This window comes from Lampris incognitus, chromosome 1 (assembly GCF_029633865.1).
Source record: "Lampris incognitus isolate fLamInc1 chromosome 1, fLamInc1.hap2, whole genome shotgun sequence".
NCBI lineage: Eukaryota > Metazoa > Chordata > Actinopteri > Lampriformes > Lampridae > Lampris > Lampris incognitus.
The window spans coordinates 18,326,227-18,344,289 of NC_079211.1; the positions used below are offsets into that span (position 1 = coordinate 18,326,227).

Genomic DNA, 18,063 nt, shown 5'->3' on the forward strand with positions numbered 1-18,063 from the left:
TTCGTTCAAGAAAATTCTTGAAGCATGAGAAACTACTTTGGAGCTAAGTGGAAGTATCTCAACCCAATGGCATATTTTTACCTCAATGTCAGTGATAACCGATAGGATAGATGAGTCTCTCTCTCTCTCTCTCTCACACACACACGCGCGCGCGCACACACGCACACAAGTGACACATGCCCTCTTGAAACAGAAGGGGAACAGGGACAGATGAGCGACTGCATGAGGTTCTGGTTTTCGACACTCATTTCTGTAGTAAAACTAACGACGTATAGGTTGGTCAAATGTCAGCAAAAGTAACACACTAAATTGACATGTTTTTCTCAGCTAGATAGGTAGGTTTTAATTGTTAATAATAATAATAATAATATAGGCTGATAATGGTAAGAAAATATGCTACAAAGAAGAATGTCTTTGCAAAGTTAAAACGTGAGGAGATGAATGAAATGAAGTTAAATTAAATTAAGTAAAGTAAAATGAAAGTAAACGTGAAGGAATGTTTGCAGAGGTCAGGTAAGTGGAAAAAAGTCACGGGTGGGAATCTACGGGGATGTGCCCAGACTGTCTTACAGCAAGGGCGTAAGTTTGGTCTCAGTATTGGTAGGGGCATCCTAAAACAAAGAACTGCAATCGTTGTCATCTTTATTCCAAACAAAAATGCTAACAGGCATTGTCAACACCTCACCTGAAACTCTGTTCCTGATTCATCATCAGCCTGCTCTACATTTGTTGCTTCATGCTGCTGTTTTTCCTGTGTGCAGTGAGTCATAGTTACTAGCAGTTATTCACTAGTTTAACCCTTGTAGTTGCTAACATTGGTTCAAAGACTAGAGCGGACACAGTTAGCTTTACTACTACCCTCGAAACGTATTAGCTACCAGTTATTTTTTCCACAGTAGAAGACTGGTGATATTACGCTAGGCTAGCATGTTTGCATTTGTGTGGGACCGCATCCATGTGTCTTTAAATCGACCGGCACATATTACAGAACCCAGTCAGTTAGCTTCAATACTAGCCTTCATTACATTCACTACACTAACACCTTAATAACACTTTTCCATAGTAGAATGGGTCTTAACGTTAGGCTAGGAGGCTTGCATTTTGTGGGTAGTTAGCAAGCTAACAACAGCCTAGCAGCTAGTCTACTACTTACTCTGGGTGGTGAAAAAGCTTTCGGATGTCTCTTCTCTTTTTCGGCGGCATTTTCTATCTACAAAGCAGAAACACGGACAAAAATGTTGAGGCCAAACGAAAAACTAATGTGAGGATTTACTTTAATGATTTCCTGGTGTGTTTACGTCAACCAAGTCTGCAACAGCCAGCCTGATGTCTTACCGTCAGTCCAGCTATCTTGCAGCAACTCCGCCACACACAAGCGCGTCTTCTTCGGGAGAGAGGTGACGAGAGGGGCTTCGATACGTTCATGTGCTGAGAACGTGATAACCCCTCAGCCAATCAAATGGCAGCATAACTAAACGCGTTGCTTTGCAGGTTCACTGAAGATTGCGATGAGCGGGCACGTCGGAAAAATAGTTCTCTACATACTTTAATACGACGAATGAGTTTGCGAAAAAATATTATATTCAATGCATTATGTAAAAAAAATCGTTATATTAAAATATATCAAAATATTGGGGTGCCGTTGCAGCATCCTCACCGAATGTGTGTTTCCACACTGGAAATCACTGGAAACAGAATACCTGTTGCTCTTTCTTTTCTGTAGCGGCCTGTAAGGGGAAGTGTGAAGACTTGTGACTTAAATCTGTCGTTCCATGTGTTTTTTTTTTTCAGGATGGTTAGAAAGGTCTGTACTTTTTTCTGAAGGGAAGTAATTTGGCGCTCGCATATAAAAGACTTGCTCCGTAGGCTTTTCTCTATCGTCTGATTCTCCTCATGCGGGGTCTTCACAAAATGGTGAGACGACTCATTTTCCTTCGTTATGCCCCCGACCATGTTCAGTAGCCTACAGCGTGGCTTTCAGCGGTGGCCTTAGTTTCACCATAATTATTGGGAAACAGGCAATATGTGGAGCGAGAGAGAGAGAGAGAGAGAGAGAGAGAATTCTATACAGATACCAAATTACAAATGTGACAGTTGTATTTTCCCAACTTGATCAGATTTAATGTGTTAGATTTTGAATTCTTTGGCGATACTGATTTGAATACCCGTTATTCAGCAACACTGATTACACTATCCTTTCTATCATTTCTTTTGTTTTTTTCGTGCTATCTCTGCTTGTTTGACCCTCGTTGTTTCTTTTTCTGTTCAGCTTTTTTCTGCTTTCATCGTTATCTGTGCGATAATACAGCAAGTAAATGGACGCAACCCGATAAACCAATGGACTCTCATACCAAACAGTAAGTTTGGTAATAATCAAATCATGATAGTTGCTAATTTGCTTCAAGAATTTTTCAGATTGACCATCATGATATTCACTGTGGCTGTGTGTGTGTGTGTGTCTGTCTGTCTGTCTGTCTGTGTGTGTGTGTGTGTGTGTGTGTGTGTGTGTGTGTGTGTGTGTGTGTGTGTGTGTGTGTGTGTGTGTGTGTGTGTGTGTGTGTGTGTGTGTGTGTGTGTGTGTAGCTCTGGTAGTGGAAGTGGATGGCTGTTTGGGCCAGCAACTTCTGACCTGCTTGGATTCAGCAGAGATGGGCAGGAGGAACGTCCAGGTTCAGGATATCGTTTGGAAGAAGGATGGCGTGGAGGAGATGCAGAGAGGGAACTCATACCGGGTGCAGCTGGAGGAGAGCCAGGGAGGGGGCAACTACACCTGTCACGGCAAGGATGGGTCGCTCCTTAACCACACCTTGGTGCTGATCCAAATGGATGCCACCAAGCAGAAGAGAATTCTCCTGAGAACCGACCAAAGTACAGTGTTATCCTTTCAAGGAACCCTATTCTAGACAACATAGCAGTATTACACGCGCAACATTAAAGTATTAAAGACCAGTATTACATGTTATTTATGTGCTGCTAAAGTAGGTATTAGTACTACTTGCCATTTCACCAGAGTTCGTGTCAGAATAAAAAGAGATCGCTGGAGCCAACGAGCCAGTGATGTCAGTGATGACATCACTCATGTGAAAAGAACCAATCATTTTTGACCTGTTATTTTCATAACCCCGCCACCGGACAACTCCTACTTTGTGAGCCAAGTGTAGTTTGGTACTCCTCGGCCCTGACAGCCAGTCAGGGGAGTGAATAGAAAATGTGCTACACCCACCAAAAAGCGGGTGCATTGATAAATTTAACGTGCATTGATAATTTAACGATTTCGGTTTTGTTTTTTTCTTTTACTTTTTAAAATAACTTCACCAATGAACATTGGACCTTTAACTTACACTCTTATCTTGTTCCTATCTGGCATTAATTATGACATTAAAACAGCGCATCTTCACGTTTTATGAACTGTACATTCAGAAACTCCTTAGCGGCAACATTTCATACCTCAGGTCGCATTGTGCATTCTCTCGTTTTTATCAATGTTCTGCTCTGTGGGGGCAAATACCCAGATAGCATCTGGATGTGGGCCACTTCAGGCAATGATGCGGCACTGATGGCCTGCTTCTGGCCCTGACAAAATGGATGTGAGCCAGAAGTGGCCCACATGTATAATATCAAATATGGCCCAAATACGCCAAATCAGATGTGGACCTTTTTTGGCAAAGATGCGGCGCACTCGGCAACATGTAATCTGGATGTTACCCCGAAATGGCCCGTGTGGTAAATGGTGAATGTGGCCCAAATATCATAGAACAAATATGAGCCACCTTTGGCAAATATGTGGCACATGCAGCATTTGCTATGGTTTGGTTCTGGCCCAGATCTGGCAAACAGGAGCGGACCGCCCAAGTGCCATCATTCCGTGCGATATGTGGGCCGGATGAACGTGTCAGTGTGGGACGGGTCCGGGCCACAGCAATTTTGCTATCTGGGTAGTTATTTCATCATTTTGATTACATGATAGTGTGTGTGTGTGTGTGTGTGTGTGTGTGTGTGTGTGTGTGTGTGTGTGTGTGTGTGTGTGTGTGTGTGTGTGTGTGCCCTTGTCCACGTCGATCTAGATGATTATTTAAAGTGCTCAGCTAAAAATCACAATGGAGAGCTCCGTTGCTCCTGGACGTGGCATCCTTACCGCCTGGGCAAAGTGACACTCGTTAGAGTTCAACGGTAAGCTCTGAAAACTTTGTTTAAAAGTCATGGAGCTTGAAACTGAGACATTTTTTACAAATAAGTGTTACAAAATATTGGCTGGTGAAGCACGGTGAATGCACAGCAACATCAGCATCACTCATCAAACAAAACCGTGACCCAAGACATCTTCTCTGTTTTTTATGAAGTGGGTTTCCTGATCCTGATTATACCCATTGCTCTGTGGAAGTGAGTGACCAGCAGTGGACATGTTCCTCACCCTTGGGCAATATCACCTGTGTAGTGGATCTTAACGGCCGTGGCATCTCCTGTCGGGATGAGCAGCATTGCCCCTACGCCGAGGAGAACCAGCGAATCCATCTCACCATCTACGTCAGGAGTAACTACTACCTGGTAGAAGACTACTCTACAAGTTTCTATATGTCCGAAATAGGTGAGGGACCCACCCGGAGACACAAACCTTAATTTGCATGTACATGCATTTGGCCAGTAGTTCAGAATGCAGTCTTCTGAGACGTGATAAACACGTGTACCAGGACGTGAGGAAGTTCCTCTTTCTCCTTTTGTTAATGTCTTTCTCTCTGCCCGTTTCTGTGTAAATCTCTCTCTCTCTCTCTCTCTCTCTCTCTCTCTCTCTCTCTCTCTCTCTCTCTCTCTCTCTCTCTCTCTCTCTCTCTCTCTCTCTCTCTCTCTCTCTCTTTACCTCTACCTCCCACTCGATAGTAAAGCCTGACAAGGTGACGATCAGTAAGGTCAATGAAACCACAATACAGTGGAGTTACCCTTGCACCTGGAGCAGCCCTCACTCCTACTTCCCCCTCACATTTGAGATCGTAGAGATCAAGAAGACCTGTAGGAGACAGAACCCCTGTGAGCACCCATGCATAACAAAAAAAGTCGTAAACGTAAGAGCAACCCGCTAAATGTTCACTTTACGGCATTTTCCCTGATACAGTATATGTTGAAATGTGTGTTCTTGGTCCATTTGTTAGAATAGATGTCAGTACTTATTTTAGATTAAAAGTATTTTTATATACGTCTGGCTTGAGCTGACTGACTTTGTGGCTATTCAGCGGCAGAACTGTTCCAGCTTATTTTAAATGTTGATGGATCCAGTGTCTGTTTTTATTTCAAAGACTATGCTGGTCAGCCCTGGAGTCACCTACCAGTATAAAGTCAAGCACAGACGCAACCCAGTCTGTGTCCGAGCTCAGGATGTTCTCTGTAACTCACGATGGAGCGACTGGAGCAGCTACAAGCCGGTGAGTGATGATATAAACACTAGCAAAAAATGTTGCCACGTTTTTTTTCTTTGGTCTTTATTTTGGTTAATTGCTGTATCATCAATGGTCTTTATTTTGGTTAATTGCTGTATCATCAATGGTCTTTATTTTGGTTAATTGCTGTATCATCAATGTTAAGAGTTGTTTTTGTTTTTTGTTTTTTGTTTTGTTTTTTTTTGAGGGGGGATTCCCCTCCCCTTTTTCTTCCAATTGTACCTGGCCAATCACCTCACTCTTCCAAGCCGTCCCGGTCGCTGCTCCAACCCCTCTGCCGATCCGGGGAGGGCTGCAGACTACCACGTCTCCCCCGATACATGTGGAGTCACCAGCCGCTTCTTTTCACCTGACAATGAGGAGTTTCACCAGGGGGACGTAGCGCGTGGGAGGATCACGCCCCCCCCCTCGAACAGGCGCCCCTATCCACCAGAGAAGGCGCTATTACAGCGATCAGGATACATACCCACATCTGGCTTGTAACACGTGGATTCGAACCGGCGATCCCCGTGTTGGTAGGCAACGGTATATACCGGATGCCCATTGTCAAGAGTTTTATCGGTGGACCCTAGTCATTCAGAAAAAGGTCCAAAGTCTTGTTGTGTGAGGTATTTACATTTGCCAATAAGCAGAGAAAGGTTAAACATCCAGTTTAATGTGACATACTCTCTTCTGTCTCTCAAGAGAAAGACATGATGGCACACAGTGGGGCTGGCTGGAGACACAATTGAATCTCTGCCATCATCTTGTTAGATCCAGGAGCTACCCAGACATAGACCTGATCCAGACGTGCGAGGCTAAAATCACATGGCTGGAAATTGAAAATGTGCAGCAAACTAACTGAACCATTTTCATGTGTCTCCTGTTGCAGGCACGAGAGAAAAACACACGCAAGAGGAAGCATCGACATTAATCGGCCTATTATCGTTGGATTCCCAACCTTGAGAAATCTGTTGGAATACTATTTCTTTTACGTTTTCTATTTCTATTTATTCCTATTTATCCCTGAGTGTTCTCGTAATTATTATTGGTGTTTGTGCTGATTATCTTGCTATCATGAAATGTGCATCATTTTTGGGCAATAGCAAAATATAATATTTTCCCCACGGAAGTATGTCATTACCAAATACTGAATTAAATATATGTGATACTGGCAATATGTTTGCTTCTCTGGAGACAAAATGAAAGAGGTATACTCTCACTCTGTATTGCACACACAATACATCTTTTTATTCAGTTTGTATGTATGTGTGTGTGTCCTTGTGCATGTGTGTGTGCACGTGCGTGTGTGCATACATGTGTGTTTGTGTTCAATATAAAACTTTTCTCAGACAAAGTACATCTGAGCCAGTGCATACGGGTTTGCATGACTAACGTAAAGCATACAACTAGCTTTAGCTGACCAATTTGAGCAGCGAAACAAGTAGTAAGGTTTTATATATATATATTCATCTGCAAACGAGGTTTTTTCATTCAATTTATTTACAAAACTTGCAGTTCCGCTATGCATTTTCAGTGCTCTGACAGACAGCTTACCTCTTAATTCTATGGTGTCAATAAAAATGAATCAGTCTTTATAAAACACAATATAATCTGAGCGCGCTCGGAAAGAGAGAAATCATAGCCTGAACGTCAACGTTCAGTATCTCCAAAATGCAGAGGATGGTCTTCAAAACTGATACCTTTTCGACAGCCGAGGACCTGAACTTTTCAGAAGCCTACCTTGTGAATCATTTGCTGGAGTGGTCATCGTTTACTTGAAGCTGGTGGACGTCTCATTTTGGAAATTATGTGGGTTCTGATAGTAGTAGCAGTAATAATAATAACAATAATAACGTTATTTATTTAGCACTTTTCAAAATGAAGTTACGAAGTGCTTTGCAAGTTAAAAAAGTGGTAGACAATGATAGAAAATAATTTAAAAACAGTTAAACAAAATTGGGAAGGAAATATAAAAGCAAGAGGAGCTACATATGAGGAAAAATAAAATAAGTACAATTAAAAATATAAAATAATTAAAATCAATAAATAAATAAATAGTGATACAACATAAATGAGGTAAACAAATGACAAATTCAGACTACAAATCCTGAATAAACACACATTAAATAAAGTGTGTTTTCAAGAGGGATTTAAAGGAGGGTATGGAGCTGGCCAGTCTGATCTCCTCAGGGAGGTTGTTCCACAGTGTAGGGGCCCTAACACAAGAAGCCTGGTCACCTTGGTCCTAGTCCTAGATTGTGGAATGGCTAGCAGAGCCTTGGTTGAGGACTTCAGGTTGTGACTGGGCATGTATGGTGTCAGAAGATCTGAAGTATACTTGATTGCAAGTCCAGAGTGAGCCTTAAAAGTTAATATCCATCCATTCCATCCATCCATCCATCCATTATCCGAACCGCTTATCCTGCACTCAGGGTCACGGGGATGCTGGAGCCTATCCCAGCAGTCATTGGGTGGCAGGCGGGGAGACACCCTGGACAGGCCGCCAGGCCATCACAGAAATTAGGGGCGCTTCATGAATTTGCATGTCATCCTTGCGCAGGGGCCATGCTAATCTTCTCTGTACCGTTCCAATTTTAGCATGTGTATTGCTGAAGCAATGCAAAGTTAACAATAATATTTTAAAATCAATTCTAAAATTTACCGAAAGCCAGTGAAGAGAAGCTAAAACAGGATGTGCTCTCTTTTTTTTCTGGTTTTGGTGAGGAGTCTGGCTGCTGCATTTTGGACAAGCTGTAATTTATTATAATAATAATTGATTACATTTATATAGTGCTTTATCTTGATACCCAAAGCACTTCACATTGCAAGGGGGAAACTCACCTCAACCACCACCAATGTGTAGCACCCACCTAGGTGATGCACAGCAGCCATTTTGTGCCAGAACGCTCACACATCAGCTTGAGATGGAGGGGGAGGAATCACTGAGCCAATTACACAGGGGGATGATTAGGCGACCAGATGGAGACAGCCAGGTTGGGAATTTTGCCAGCACACCTGGGGACCCGTTACACTTTGCGATAAGTGCCATGGGATCTTTAGTGACCACAGTGAGTCAGGACCTCGGTTTAACATCTCATCCAAAGGACTGACTCTGTTGACTCACATGTGTAGAGGGAGTTACGAGAGGAAATAAAAGCATGTATGACCGTCTCTAAATTTCTACTGGATAAATTGAACTGATCTTGGAGAGTCACCTGAGCTGCAACAACATGGCTGGGCAACCGAGTCAACGTGCTCATTTAAGCTGAGGTGGTTATCAAAGATGACACCAAGTTTTTTGCAGCTTTAGGCAATATTTTGAGACAGACAGCTCAGATGTTTTGAGGTATTAGCATAAACTGTGTCAGGGCCAAGGATAAGTACCTCAGTCTTATCAGTACTTAGCTGTTGTAAGTTCTTGGCCATCCAGCTTTTGAGTCCATGCATTCAGTCATGTAGTGTATTAATTTGATTAAAATCATTAGGGTTAAAAGAGCGGTACAATTCAGTATCATCTGAATAGGAACAGAAACTCACATTATGCCTGCGAATGACAGGCACCAGGGGTAACGTGTAGAGAGAGAACAAGAGTGGTCCAAGGACAGACCCCTGGGGACTCCGCAGGTCATCTTTACAGAGGATAACCATGACTTGCCAATCTACTACTACTACTACTACGACTTTCGGCTGCTCCCATTACAGGTTGCCACAGCAGATCATCCGTTTCCATTTCTCCCTTTCTTCTGCATCTTCCTCTGTCACACCAGCCACCTGCATGTCCTCCCTCACCACATCCATAAACCTCCTCTTTGGCCTTCCTCTTTTCCGCTTCCCTGACAGATCCACATTCAGCATCCTTCTCCCAATATACCCAGCATCTCTCCTCCACACATGCCCAAGCCATCTCAATCTTGCCTCTCTTGCTTTTTCTCCAAACCGTCCAACCTGAGCTGTCCCTCTCGTATAATTGTTCCTAATCCTGTCATTCTTCATCACTCCCAATGAAAATCTTAGCATCTTCAACTCTGTCATCTTCAGCTCTGCCTCCTGTCTTTTTCTCAGTGCCATTGTCTCCAAACCATATAACATAGCTGGTCTCACAAACATCTTGTAAACATTATTTTTAACTCTTGCTGGTACTCTTCTGTCACAAGTCACTCCTGACACTCTTCTCCACCCACTCCACCCTGCCTGCACTCTCTTCTTCACCATCTCTTCTGCACTCCCCGTTACTTTGGACAGTTGACCCCAAGTATTTAAACTCATATGCTTTCGTCACCTCTACTCCTTGCATCCTCACCATTCCACTGTCCTCCCTCTCATTCACACATATGTATTCCATCTTGCTCCTACTGACTTTCATTCCTCTTCTCTCCAGTGCATACCTCCACCTCTCCAGGCTCTCCTCAATCTGCACCCTACTCTTGCTACAGATCATAATGTCATCTGCAAACATCATAGTCCATGGAGACTGCCTGATCTCGTCCGTCAACCTGTCCATCACCATTGCAAGCAAGAAAGGGCTCAGAACCGATCCTTGATGTAATCCCACCTCCACCTTGAACCCATCTGTCATTCCAACCGCACACCTCACCATTGTCACACTTCCCTCATACATATCCTGCACCACTCCTACATACTTCTCTGCACCTCCCGACTTCCTCATACAATACCACACCTCCTCTCTCGGCACCCTGTCATATGCTTTCTCTAAATCTATGACGACACAATGTAACTTCTTCTGGCCTTCTCTATACTTCTCAATCAACATTCTCAAAGCAAACATCGCATCTGTGGTGCACTTTCATGGCATGAAAGCATACTGCTGCTCGCTAATCGTCACCTCTCCTCTTAACCTGGGATAAATAAAGTGGTCTGAATCTGAATAACCTAGCTTATATTACTCTTTCCCATATCTTCATGCTGTAGCTGATCAACTTTATACCTCTGTAGTTGCCACGGTTCTGCACATCGCCCTTGTTCTTGAAAATCGGTACCAGTATGCTTCTTCTCCACTCTTCAGGCACCCCCTTACTTTCCAAGGTTCTATTAAACAATCTAGTTAAAAACACCACTGCCATCTCTCCTAAACTTCACCATGCCTCCACATGTATGTCATCAGGACCAGCTGCCTTTCCACTCTTCATCCTCTTCACAGCTGCCAGTAGACTTCCCAATGGCTACCCTAAAAGATCTATCTTGCAAGTATGAATAAAACCACCTCAAAACTGAACAAGAGATGCCAGGCCAGTGTTTGAGACGTTCTGATAAAACAGAATCATCAACAGTGTCAAATGCGGCACTTAGATCTAAAAGAATGAAAACTGAAAATTTTCCGGCGTCAGTCGCAACCAGTGGATCATTCATCACTTTAAGGAGGGCAGTCTCTGTACTGTGCTTTGCCCTACATCCCAACTGAAATGTCTCAGATTTCATTTCTGTTTATAACGACAATCAGTTTTTCAGCAACACATTTTTCAAGAACCTAAAGATTTTTTTTAGAAGGGGCTGAACAATTGCATTCTTAAAATAAGCAGGGACAGAGCCAGTCAGTTGTGACATGTGGGTAGAATATAGGGGCTGATAGATTCATATACTTCTTTCAGAAATCTCACAGGCAGGCTGTTGGGAGCATAAGAGGAGGGCTTCATTTTATTAATCACCTCAGTGAGTGTCAATAAATATTGTTTCAAAAGAGTCAAAGAATGCAGTTCTAAAATAAATCACCGTGTCCTGTGCAAGAGGGGGAATGTGCATTCTGATGCTAGAGACTTTGTTGACAAAGAAGGTTAAACATTCTTCACATTTCTCAGGGGAGGAGTCCATACTGACACTCGGAAGAGCCTCTGTGGCACGATTAATTACATTGAATAACACCCTGGAGTTGTGTCAGGTCTTTTCAATAAGGTCTGAAAAATGCCTTGCTCTTGCATTTCTAACCTCTGTATTAAAATTTCTCATAGGATCTTTTATAATGTCAAAGCGTACTGTTAGTTTAAAGGCTTTCCACTTCTGCTCTGCCCTACAACAGTCCCTCTTTAGGGCACGTATGCTGTCCATTATCCATGTCAGGAAAACATTAAAGGGTTTTCTCTGCTTAAATGGTGCAATTTAGGGCCAGGATCTGGGCGCAGGTTATTATTAAAATTATTTAAGACTGTATGAACATCTTGACTAGAGCCAATGCTAACTGAGGAAAACAGGAGAGCATCAGTGAATGATAGACCTTCTACCTTAAAACCCATAAAAACACGAGTAAGGTTGTAGTTTAACTTGAATTTAATTCTATGAAAATAAAGGCCGCTGGGGAAAACAATGTGTTGTTTATTACAGACATGGGATAGCTGTTTCTATTTAACTGATAAGATTAAGATTTTAAATGTCACCAGTTTCTCCTGATTTGGCTTTAAAGCCAAATGAAAAAATGTGGTTTGGTGTAGAAACTCAACAATGACTAAACAAAAGTTTCAGCAAAATCAAAATTGAGCCGGTCATCTGACATTTGAAAACCATTTGTTCCTACCACTCTCTACTGTGTGTATACACAGGTTTGGTAGGTTTTGGCCAAAGATTTTATTGAACCTTGGATTATTGAATCAGGAACCAGGAGCACTTTATTTGTCATTTGAAATGAAATATCGTTTCCCCCAGCCCACAGCAGTGCAACACAAAGACAAAAACACGTATACAAAAATGACAAGAACACATAGTATATCAAATTACTAAAAAAAATATCACTGTCCAAGAGAACAAACGCAGGATGACTGCCGGAACTGCCGGTCTGCGTGGGCTAGCAGTTAGCTTAGCCTGCATCCTGCATCCTGTCAGACCGTCCACAGTGTTTCCTCCTCGGGCGCAGCTCTGGCAGGGCCGTGGTTCCTGGGCCCACCGGATGCAGCAGACCAGGCCCCCCCAGCCGATCCAACGCCGGCTCTCCGAGCCAGATACCTTCGACACACCTCCCCACACTCCACACGATGACGAGGACACTAAAAACACAGTCAACGCTAGGCGAGCCGCCGCCAGACCGCCCTCAGGGCTAGCAGTCAGCCTGCCCCACTCGCTCCCGCGTCCTGTCAGACCACCCTCGGTGTTTGCTCTTCGGATGCAAGGGGCAGACAGCACCGTGGTCCCTGGGCCCACAGGAAACAGCAGACCAAGCTCTCCCAGCCATCAAACGAAGACACAAACTTAGACGCAGACATGAACAAAGACACTGCATGGACGGTACTGGGTGAGTTACATTCACACCGCCATCTCCCCGCACTGGCACTGGGTGAGGCCGCTGCAAACATGAATTCGCGTCGTCGTCTTCCCACACCGGAAGCGGAAGGATGAAAAGATGAGGTTCTAAAAGTTAGGCTGAATGTGGCAGTGGTGGACATAATTCATCAGAGTCATCAGACAGATGTAAATTTGAGAACATTAAACAGCTCTACCTAATGTTCTCTAACCCCTTCTTAGGCTGATATCACGGTTTAGTGCTGTAAAAAAATAAACTCAAAATGATAGAGGAAGCTAATACCAGCCAATGAGAAATGTTTGGCATTTTCAGTACCATTTCATTTCCACTGACAGCAGAGGAAATGTCTTCCATCAGTTGGGCAAGCAAGTGAATTCTGCAACTTAACTAATCCTAAGGTGTAGTAACGCTAACATCCTTTACATTTATCTACAGATAATGACAATACTTTCACTTCCCAAGGTGTGACAGAAACAGACCGGGTCTTTGGCGAGTTTTATGTGAGGAAATCAGTCTTTACCGTAACAGAGACCTGCGCAACTTGTAGGTCAGCTGTGAAATGAATTGAAATTACGTATGAATAAATCATTTAAAGAAGTATGTAGTTAACATAAAGTTATGGGGGGAAAGAATAACGTGTATCAATGCTTCATCTATACCAACTATACCAATTCAGGGCCATGGGGGGCTAAAGCCTATCCCATCATGCTTTGTGTGGAAGGCACCGAGACACCTTTGAGAGATTGCTAGTCCATCGAAGGATCCACACACATGGTCATCCACATATGCAATTTAAAAACTCCAAGTCACATGCATATGTTTGGACTGTGGGAGGAAACGCGAGTACCCAAAAAGAACCCACACAAACACTGGGACAACATAAAAACTCCATGCAGATTGGCTGGAATTGTCCCCAAGACACTCTTGCTTTGAAGTGACAGTGCTAAACACTAAGCCACCATGCTACCAAACTGTATACACACCTATACAAAATTAAAGATAAAACACATAGGAATATAAATGTATCTTATATCATGGCGCTTATATATATATTTTTTTTTACATTTTATCTTGTTTTATCTATGATACAGACTCTTAGAAAATGCTGAAAACTGCACAAGATACAAGAAGGAATAAAATTTTATTAATTGCAAGGACTGTAGAGAACCTAGTTTCTAGTCATCAAAATATTGCCATCATAAAGTGAGACCTCTTCAGGTGTGTTTGAGACATTAAATATAGTCATGCCTCTTTCTCTACAAGATATTGAGTGATGACCTTACAGACTGGAATACAGTATTTTGGTATTAAAGCTACAAAATCTTGATTTTTTTTTTTATCCTGTGTATTGGAAACTATAAGAAAGCGAATCAGTGAGTGTATTAAGTCAAGTAAATTTTATTTGTATAGCCCTATATCACAAGTTACAAATTTGCCTCAGTGGGCTTTACAGCAACACAACATCCTGCCCTAGACCCTCGCATCGGATAAGGAACAACTCCCTAAAAAAACCCAATGTACAGAATACAACACTGAAAGAGGGTAACAGAATTATAATGACATTATAATATATAGTATGAACAATATGATGAGGATGCCAAGTAGTGACCAGATGCCACCAGAACAACCTCAGACCTGAGCCACATAATCACCATCACCATGTAGACCTGACAGGAGGACAGACTACACATGCACACAGGGGAGACTCACATTACCCCATTCACATACACGAAAGAAGAGACAAGAAAAACATTAGTCACACATTGGAGTGAGAGAAGGATATAACATTGAAACATGATAACAAATTTATATGGATTTATAAGATATGTAAATAATGTGATGAGGAGGATGCCAAACAGTGTCCAGGTGGTGTCCACCATCACCATGGAGACCTGGGAGGAGGACAGACTACATGTGCACATGGGGGAGACTCACATTACACCATTCACACACACAGAAGAAGGAAAAGGAAAAGACATCATTCAGAGAGAGAGAAAAGACGTGAGAGAAGACAGCAATTTGCAATAGTCAATAATTTACGCAGTACAGGTCGTGAAGTACTCAGTTTAAATGCAACTAATTGTAGGTTAAGGCAAAAAGCAGGCAGGTTATTCCATAAGAACGGGGCCCGATAGGGAAAGGTCCTGCCACCAGCTGACCTCTTTTTAACTTGGGCCATATAGCCAGATAGCCTGTAGTTCTGAGTAAATTACAGGTAAAGTTTACACCAGTGACTATTTCTTGAATGAAATTCCAGGTCACAAGAAGGAAAAGCCCAAGCAAACAACATTGCAGAAACAGAAATTGTCTTCCCAAGTTTGGTCAATCCTAATCAAAAGCTTGCAGTAAAGCTCATCTTCACTTCCCTGTTATGAAAAGGTTGTGTGAGGTAATCATTTTCAGAGAGACAAGTGCGTAGGAAATGTTGACCCTGATACTTTCCCAGTGATATTTTGAATTCCATTTTGTATGTTTGTTTGTTCCTTTTGTAACTACTGCAACACTGATTGAGAAGGTTCCCATTTTGTCTCTTAGTTTATCCCTTCACATGGACATTGTAAAAAAAAACACACATTCTAAGCATCATGCAATCCAGCAATACTTATGTAAAGGCCGTCCTCCTGAATGAAGAGTTGGAGAAACCATCCGATTCATCCAATGATTTAAGGTGGGCAATAAGTATCAATTATGACGAACAGAAGGAAGAGTATTTGTGAAGCGAAACGTGGAGAATACTTCACACAATGGAAAGTGTTATTAAATATCCTAAATATTTAAAACGAATTGTATAGAATATAGCAGAATTTCACGTATTTCAGATAAGCTATTTGAAAACGGCTGAACTGAAATCTGCATGAATAATTTTAATAATAACAATAATATAATGCATTTTATTTACACAGCACTTTTCAAAATACTCAGACACTTTACATATAATAAAATAAACAAAAACAACACACCAAAAGCATAAAACAACATTAATCACACATTAAAAGCAATTTTGAAGAGGTGAGGGGGTTTTTTTTCTCCCCAATTGTATCCGGCCAATTACCCCACTCTTCCGTGCGGTCCCAGTCGCTGCTCAACCCCCACTGCCGATCCGGGGAGGGTTGCATACTACCACATGCCTCCTCCGATACATGTGAAGTCGCCAGCCGCTTCTTTTCATCTGACAGTGAGGAGTTTCGCCAGGGGGACGTAGCGCGTGGGAGGATCACCCTATTCCCTCCAGTCCCCGCCCCCGAATAGGCTCCCCGAGCGACCAGAGGAAGCGCTAGTGCAACAACCAGGACACATACCCACATCCGGCTTCCAACCCGCAGGCACGGCCAATTGTGTCTGTAGGGACACCTGACCAACCCAGAGGTATCACAGGGATTCGAACCGGCGATCCCCGTGTTGGTATGCAACGGAATAGACCGCTATGCTACCGGGACGCCCCAAGAGGTGGGTTTTGATTAGTGATTTGAATATAGACAGATCGGTGCAGTCTCTGACGTGTTTCGGGAGCGAGTTCCAGAGGGAGGGGGCAGCTATGGAGAAAGCGCTGTCACCACAGGTCTAGTGCATGGTCCTGTGTGGTGAAGACGTTTGAGGAGTGAAGGCTATGGGAAGGAGTATGGTTGTGGAGCAGGTCAGCGATTTAGGATGGGATTTCAGACTTTGGATGATGAGCCATAGAGAATGCTATTGCAGTAGTCAATTCTAGATGTAATGAAGCCATGGATTAAGGTTTCAGCAGCAGAGAAAGAGAGTGATGGGCGGAGACGAGCTTTGTTTTTTAAGTGAAAAAAGTGCAGTTCTGGTGATTTGATTGACATGGTGTTCAAAGGAGAGGTTGCTGTTGAAAATAATTCTAAGGTTGTAGATGTGTGGGGAGGGGGACAGAGTGGAGTTATCAATGGTAAAGCAGAAGTTGTGGATGGTTTTGGTAAGAGATTTGATACTGATAATGATCAACATCATTATATCATATCTAGTTTGAGGAAGTTGGCTTGCATCCATCATTTGATTTCAGTGAGGCAGTTGGTCAGACTGGAGTAAGTTGTAGTGGTGATGGATTTAGTGGAGATGTACAGCTGAACATCATCAGTATAACTGTGAAAGTGGAGACCATCACGACATATGATGCTATGAAGCAGGAGCATGTAAAGGATGAACAGGAGAAGACCAAGCACCAAACCCTGAGGGACGCCTTGAGACAGAGGCGCAGTGATAGAGGTGCAGTTTTTGATGCTGACGAACTGTTGTCTGTTTGTGAGATATGACTTTAGTCAGGAGAGGGCCGTACCAGTGATGTTGAGGGAGGATTCAAGGTGGGAGAGAAGAATGGTGTGGTTGATGGTGTCAAAAGCTGCAGTGAGGTCGAGGAGGATGAGAATGCTGAGGTGGCCAGAGTCTGTAGAGAAGAGGAGTTTGCTAGTGACTTTAAGGAAGATTGTTTCTGTGCTGTGCTGTAAGTGGAAACCAGATTGAAGTGGTTCGAACAGGTCACTGGAGATGAGGTGAGCTTTGAGTTGGGAGGCAACAACATGTTCCAGTATTTTTTGACAGAGAGATTGGAGATAGGACAGAAATTGCTCATATCAGGGTTGAGTCCAGGTATTTTGAGGGTCGGGGTGACAGCAGCCAGTTTAAGTGTATGAGGACTATATCAGAGCTGAAGGAGGAGTTAATGATGTCTGTGATGACTGAGTGGGTAGCTGGGGGATAGTCCTTAACAAGATTGAATGGGATGGGATCTAGAACACAAGTGGAGCTTCTCATTTCCACCATAAAGTTGGAGCACTCCATAGGGGACACATAGCAGAACTTTGACAGGGGCTGAGTGGTAAGGGAGGGGGGGCAGGTAGAAAGTTGGACAGGGCAGGGGAGGTGATCAGGTTGCTGTAGATGGTGTCAATTTTAGTTTGGAAAAATGAAAGGAAAGACTTACACTTGTGAATTGTGAAGGAATTTGAGGAATTTTCACTGGGTTTGAGAAGTTTGTTTATTGTGGAAAAGAGAGCCTTGGGATTGGTGGGGCCAGAGTGTATGAGGTGTGAGTAGTAGGTGGACTGGCCTGTGAGGAGAGCATCTTGGTATTGTTGATGGTAGTCTGTGTAGGCTTGGGGATGCACTGTTTTACCGGTTTTCTTGTAAAGTCTTTTGAGTTGGCACTTACGGGATTTCATTTGATGGAGTTCAGAAATATACCAGGGAGCTGAGTGTGTAAATGAGACTGATTTGGTTTTAAAGGGGGGGGGCAGCTGATCAAGACAGGAGGAGAGTGAGTCATTATAATAAATGATAGATTGAAGGGATTATCAGACATCAGGGGAGGGGAGGCAGACATTTGTCAACTCATTTTTCTATTAGAAAGAAATCATAGTTACAAGAATCATATGTAGCGAATTCGGGGAACAACGC

At 43.0% G+C, this 18,063-nt stretch overlaps 1 protein-coding gene and 1 non-coding gene across 2 annotated transcripts; one reads left to right on the forward strand and one right to left on the reverse strand.

Moving 5' to 3' along the window:
- The first annotated feature begins 496 nt into the window (after nt 1-496).
- On the forward strand, nt 497-6,230 carry il12ba (interleukin 12Ba). Its single transcript, XM_056276478.1, has 9 exons — nt 497-513; nt 1,792-1,795; nt 2,270-2,357; nt 2,584-2,868; nt 4,065-4,170; nt 4,341-4,585; nt 4,876-5,057; nt 5,289-5,414; nt 6,183-6,230. Exons 1-9 carry the CDS (start codon nt 497-499, stop codon nt 6,228-6,230), a joined length of 1,101 nt encoding a protein of 366 aa, XP_056132453.1.
- Nucleotides 6,231-7,926: 1,696 nt separating this feature from the next.
- Nucleotides 7,927-8,032, reverse strand: LOC130127632 (U6 spliceosomal RNA). The gene has a single exon (XR_008811837.1). It is a non-coding gene; the product is annotated as a U6 spliceosomal RNA (small nuclear RNA).
- Nucleotides 8,033-18,063: the final 10,031 nt, after the last annotated feature.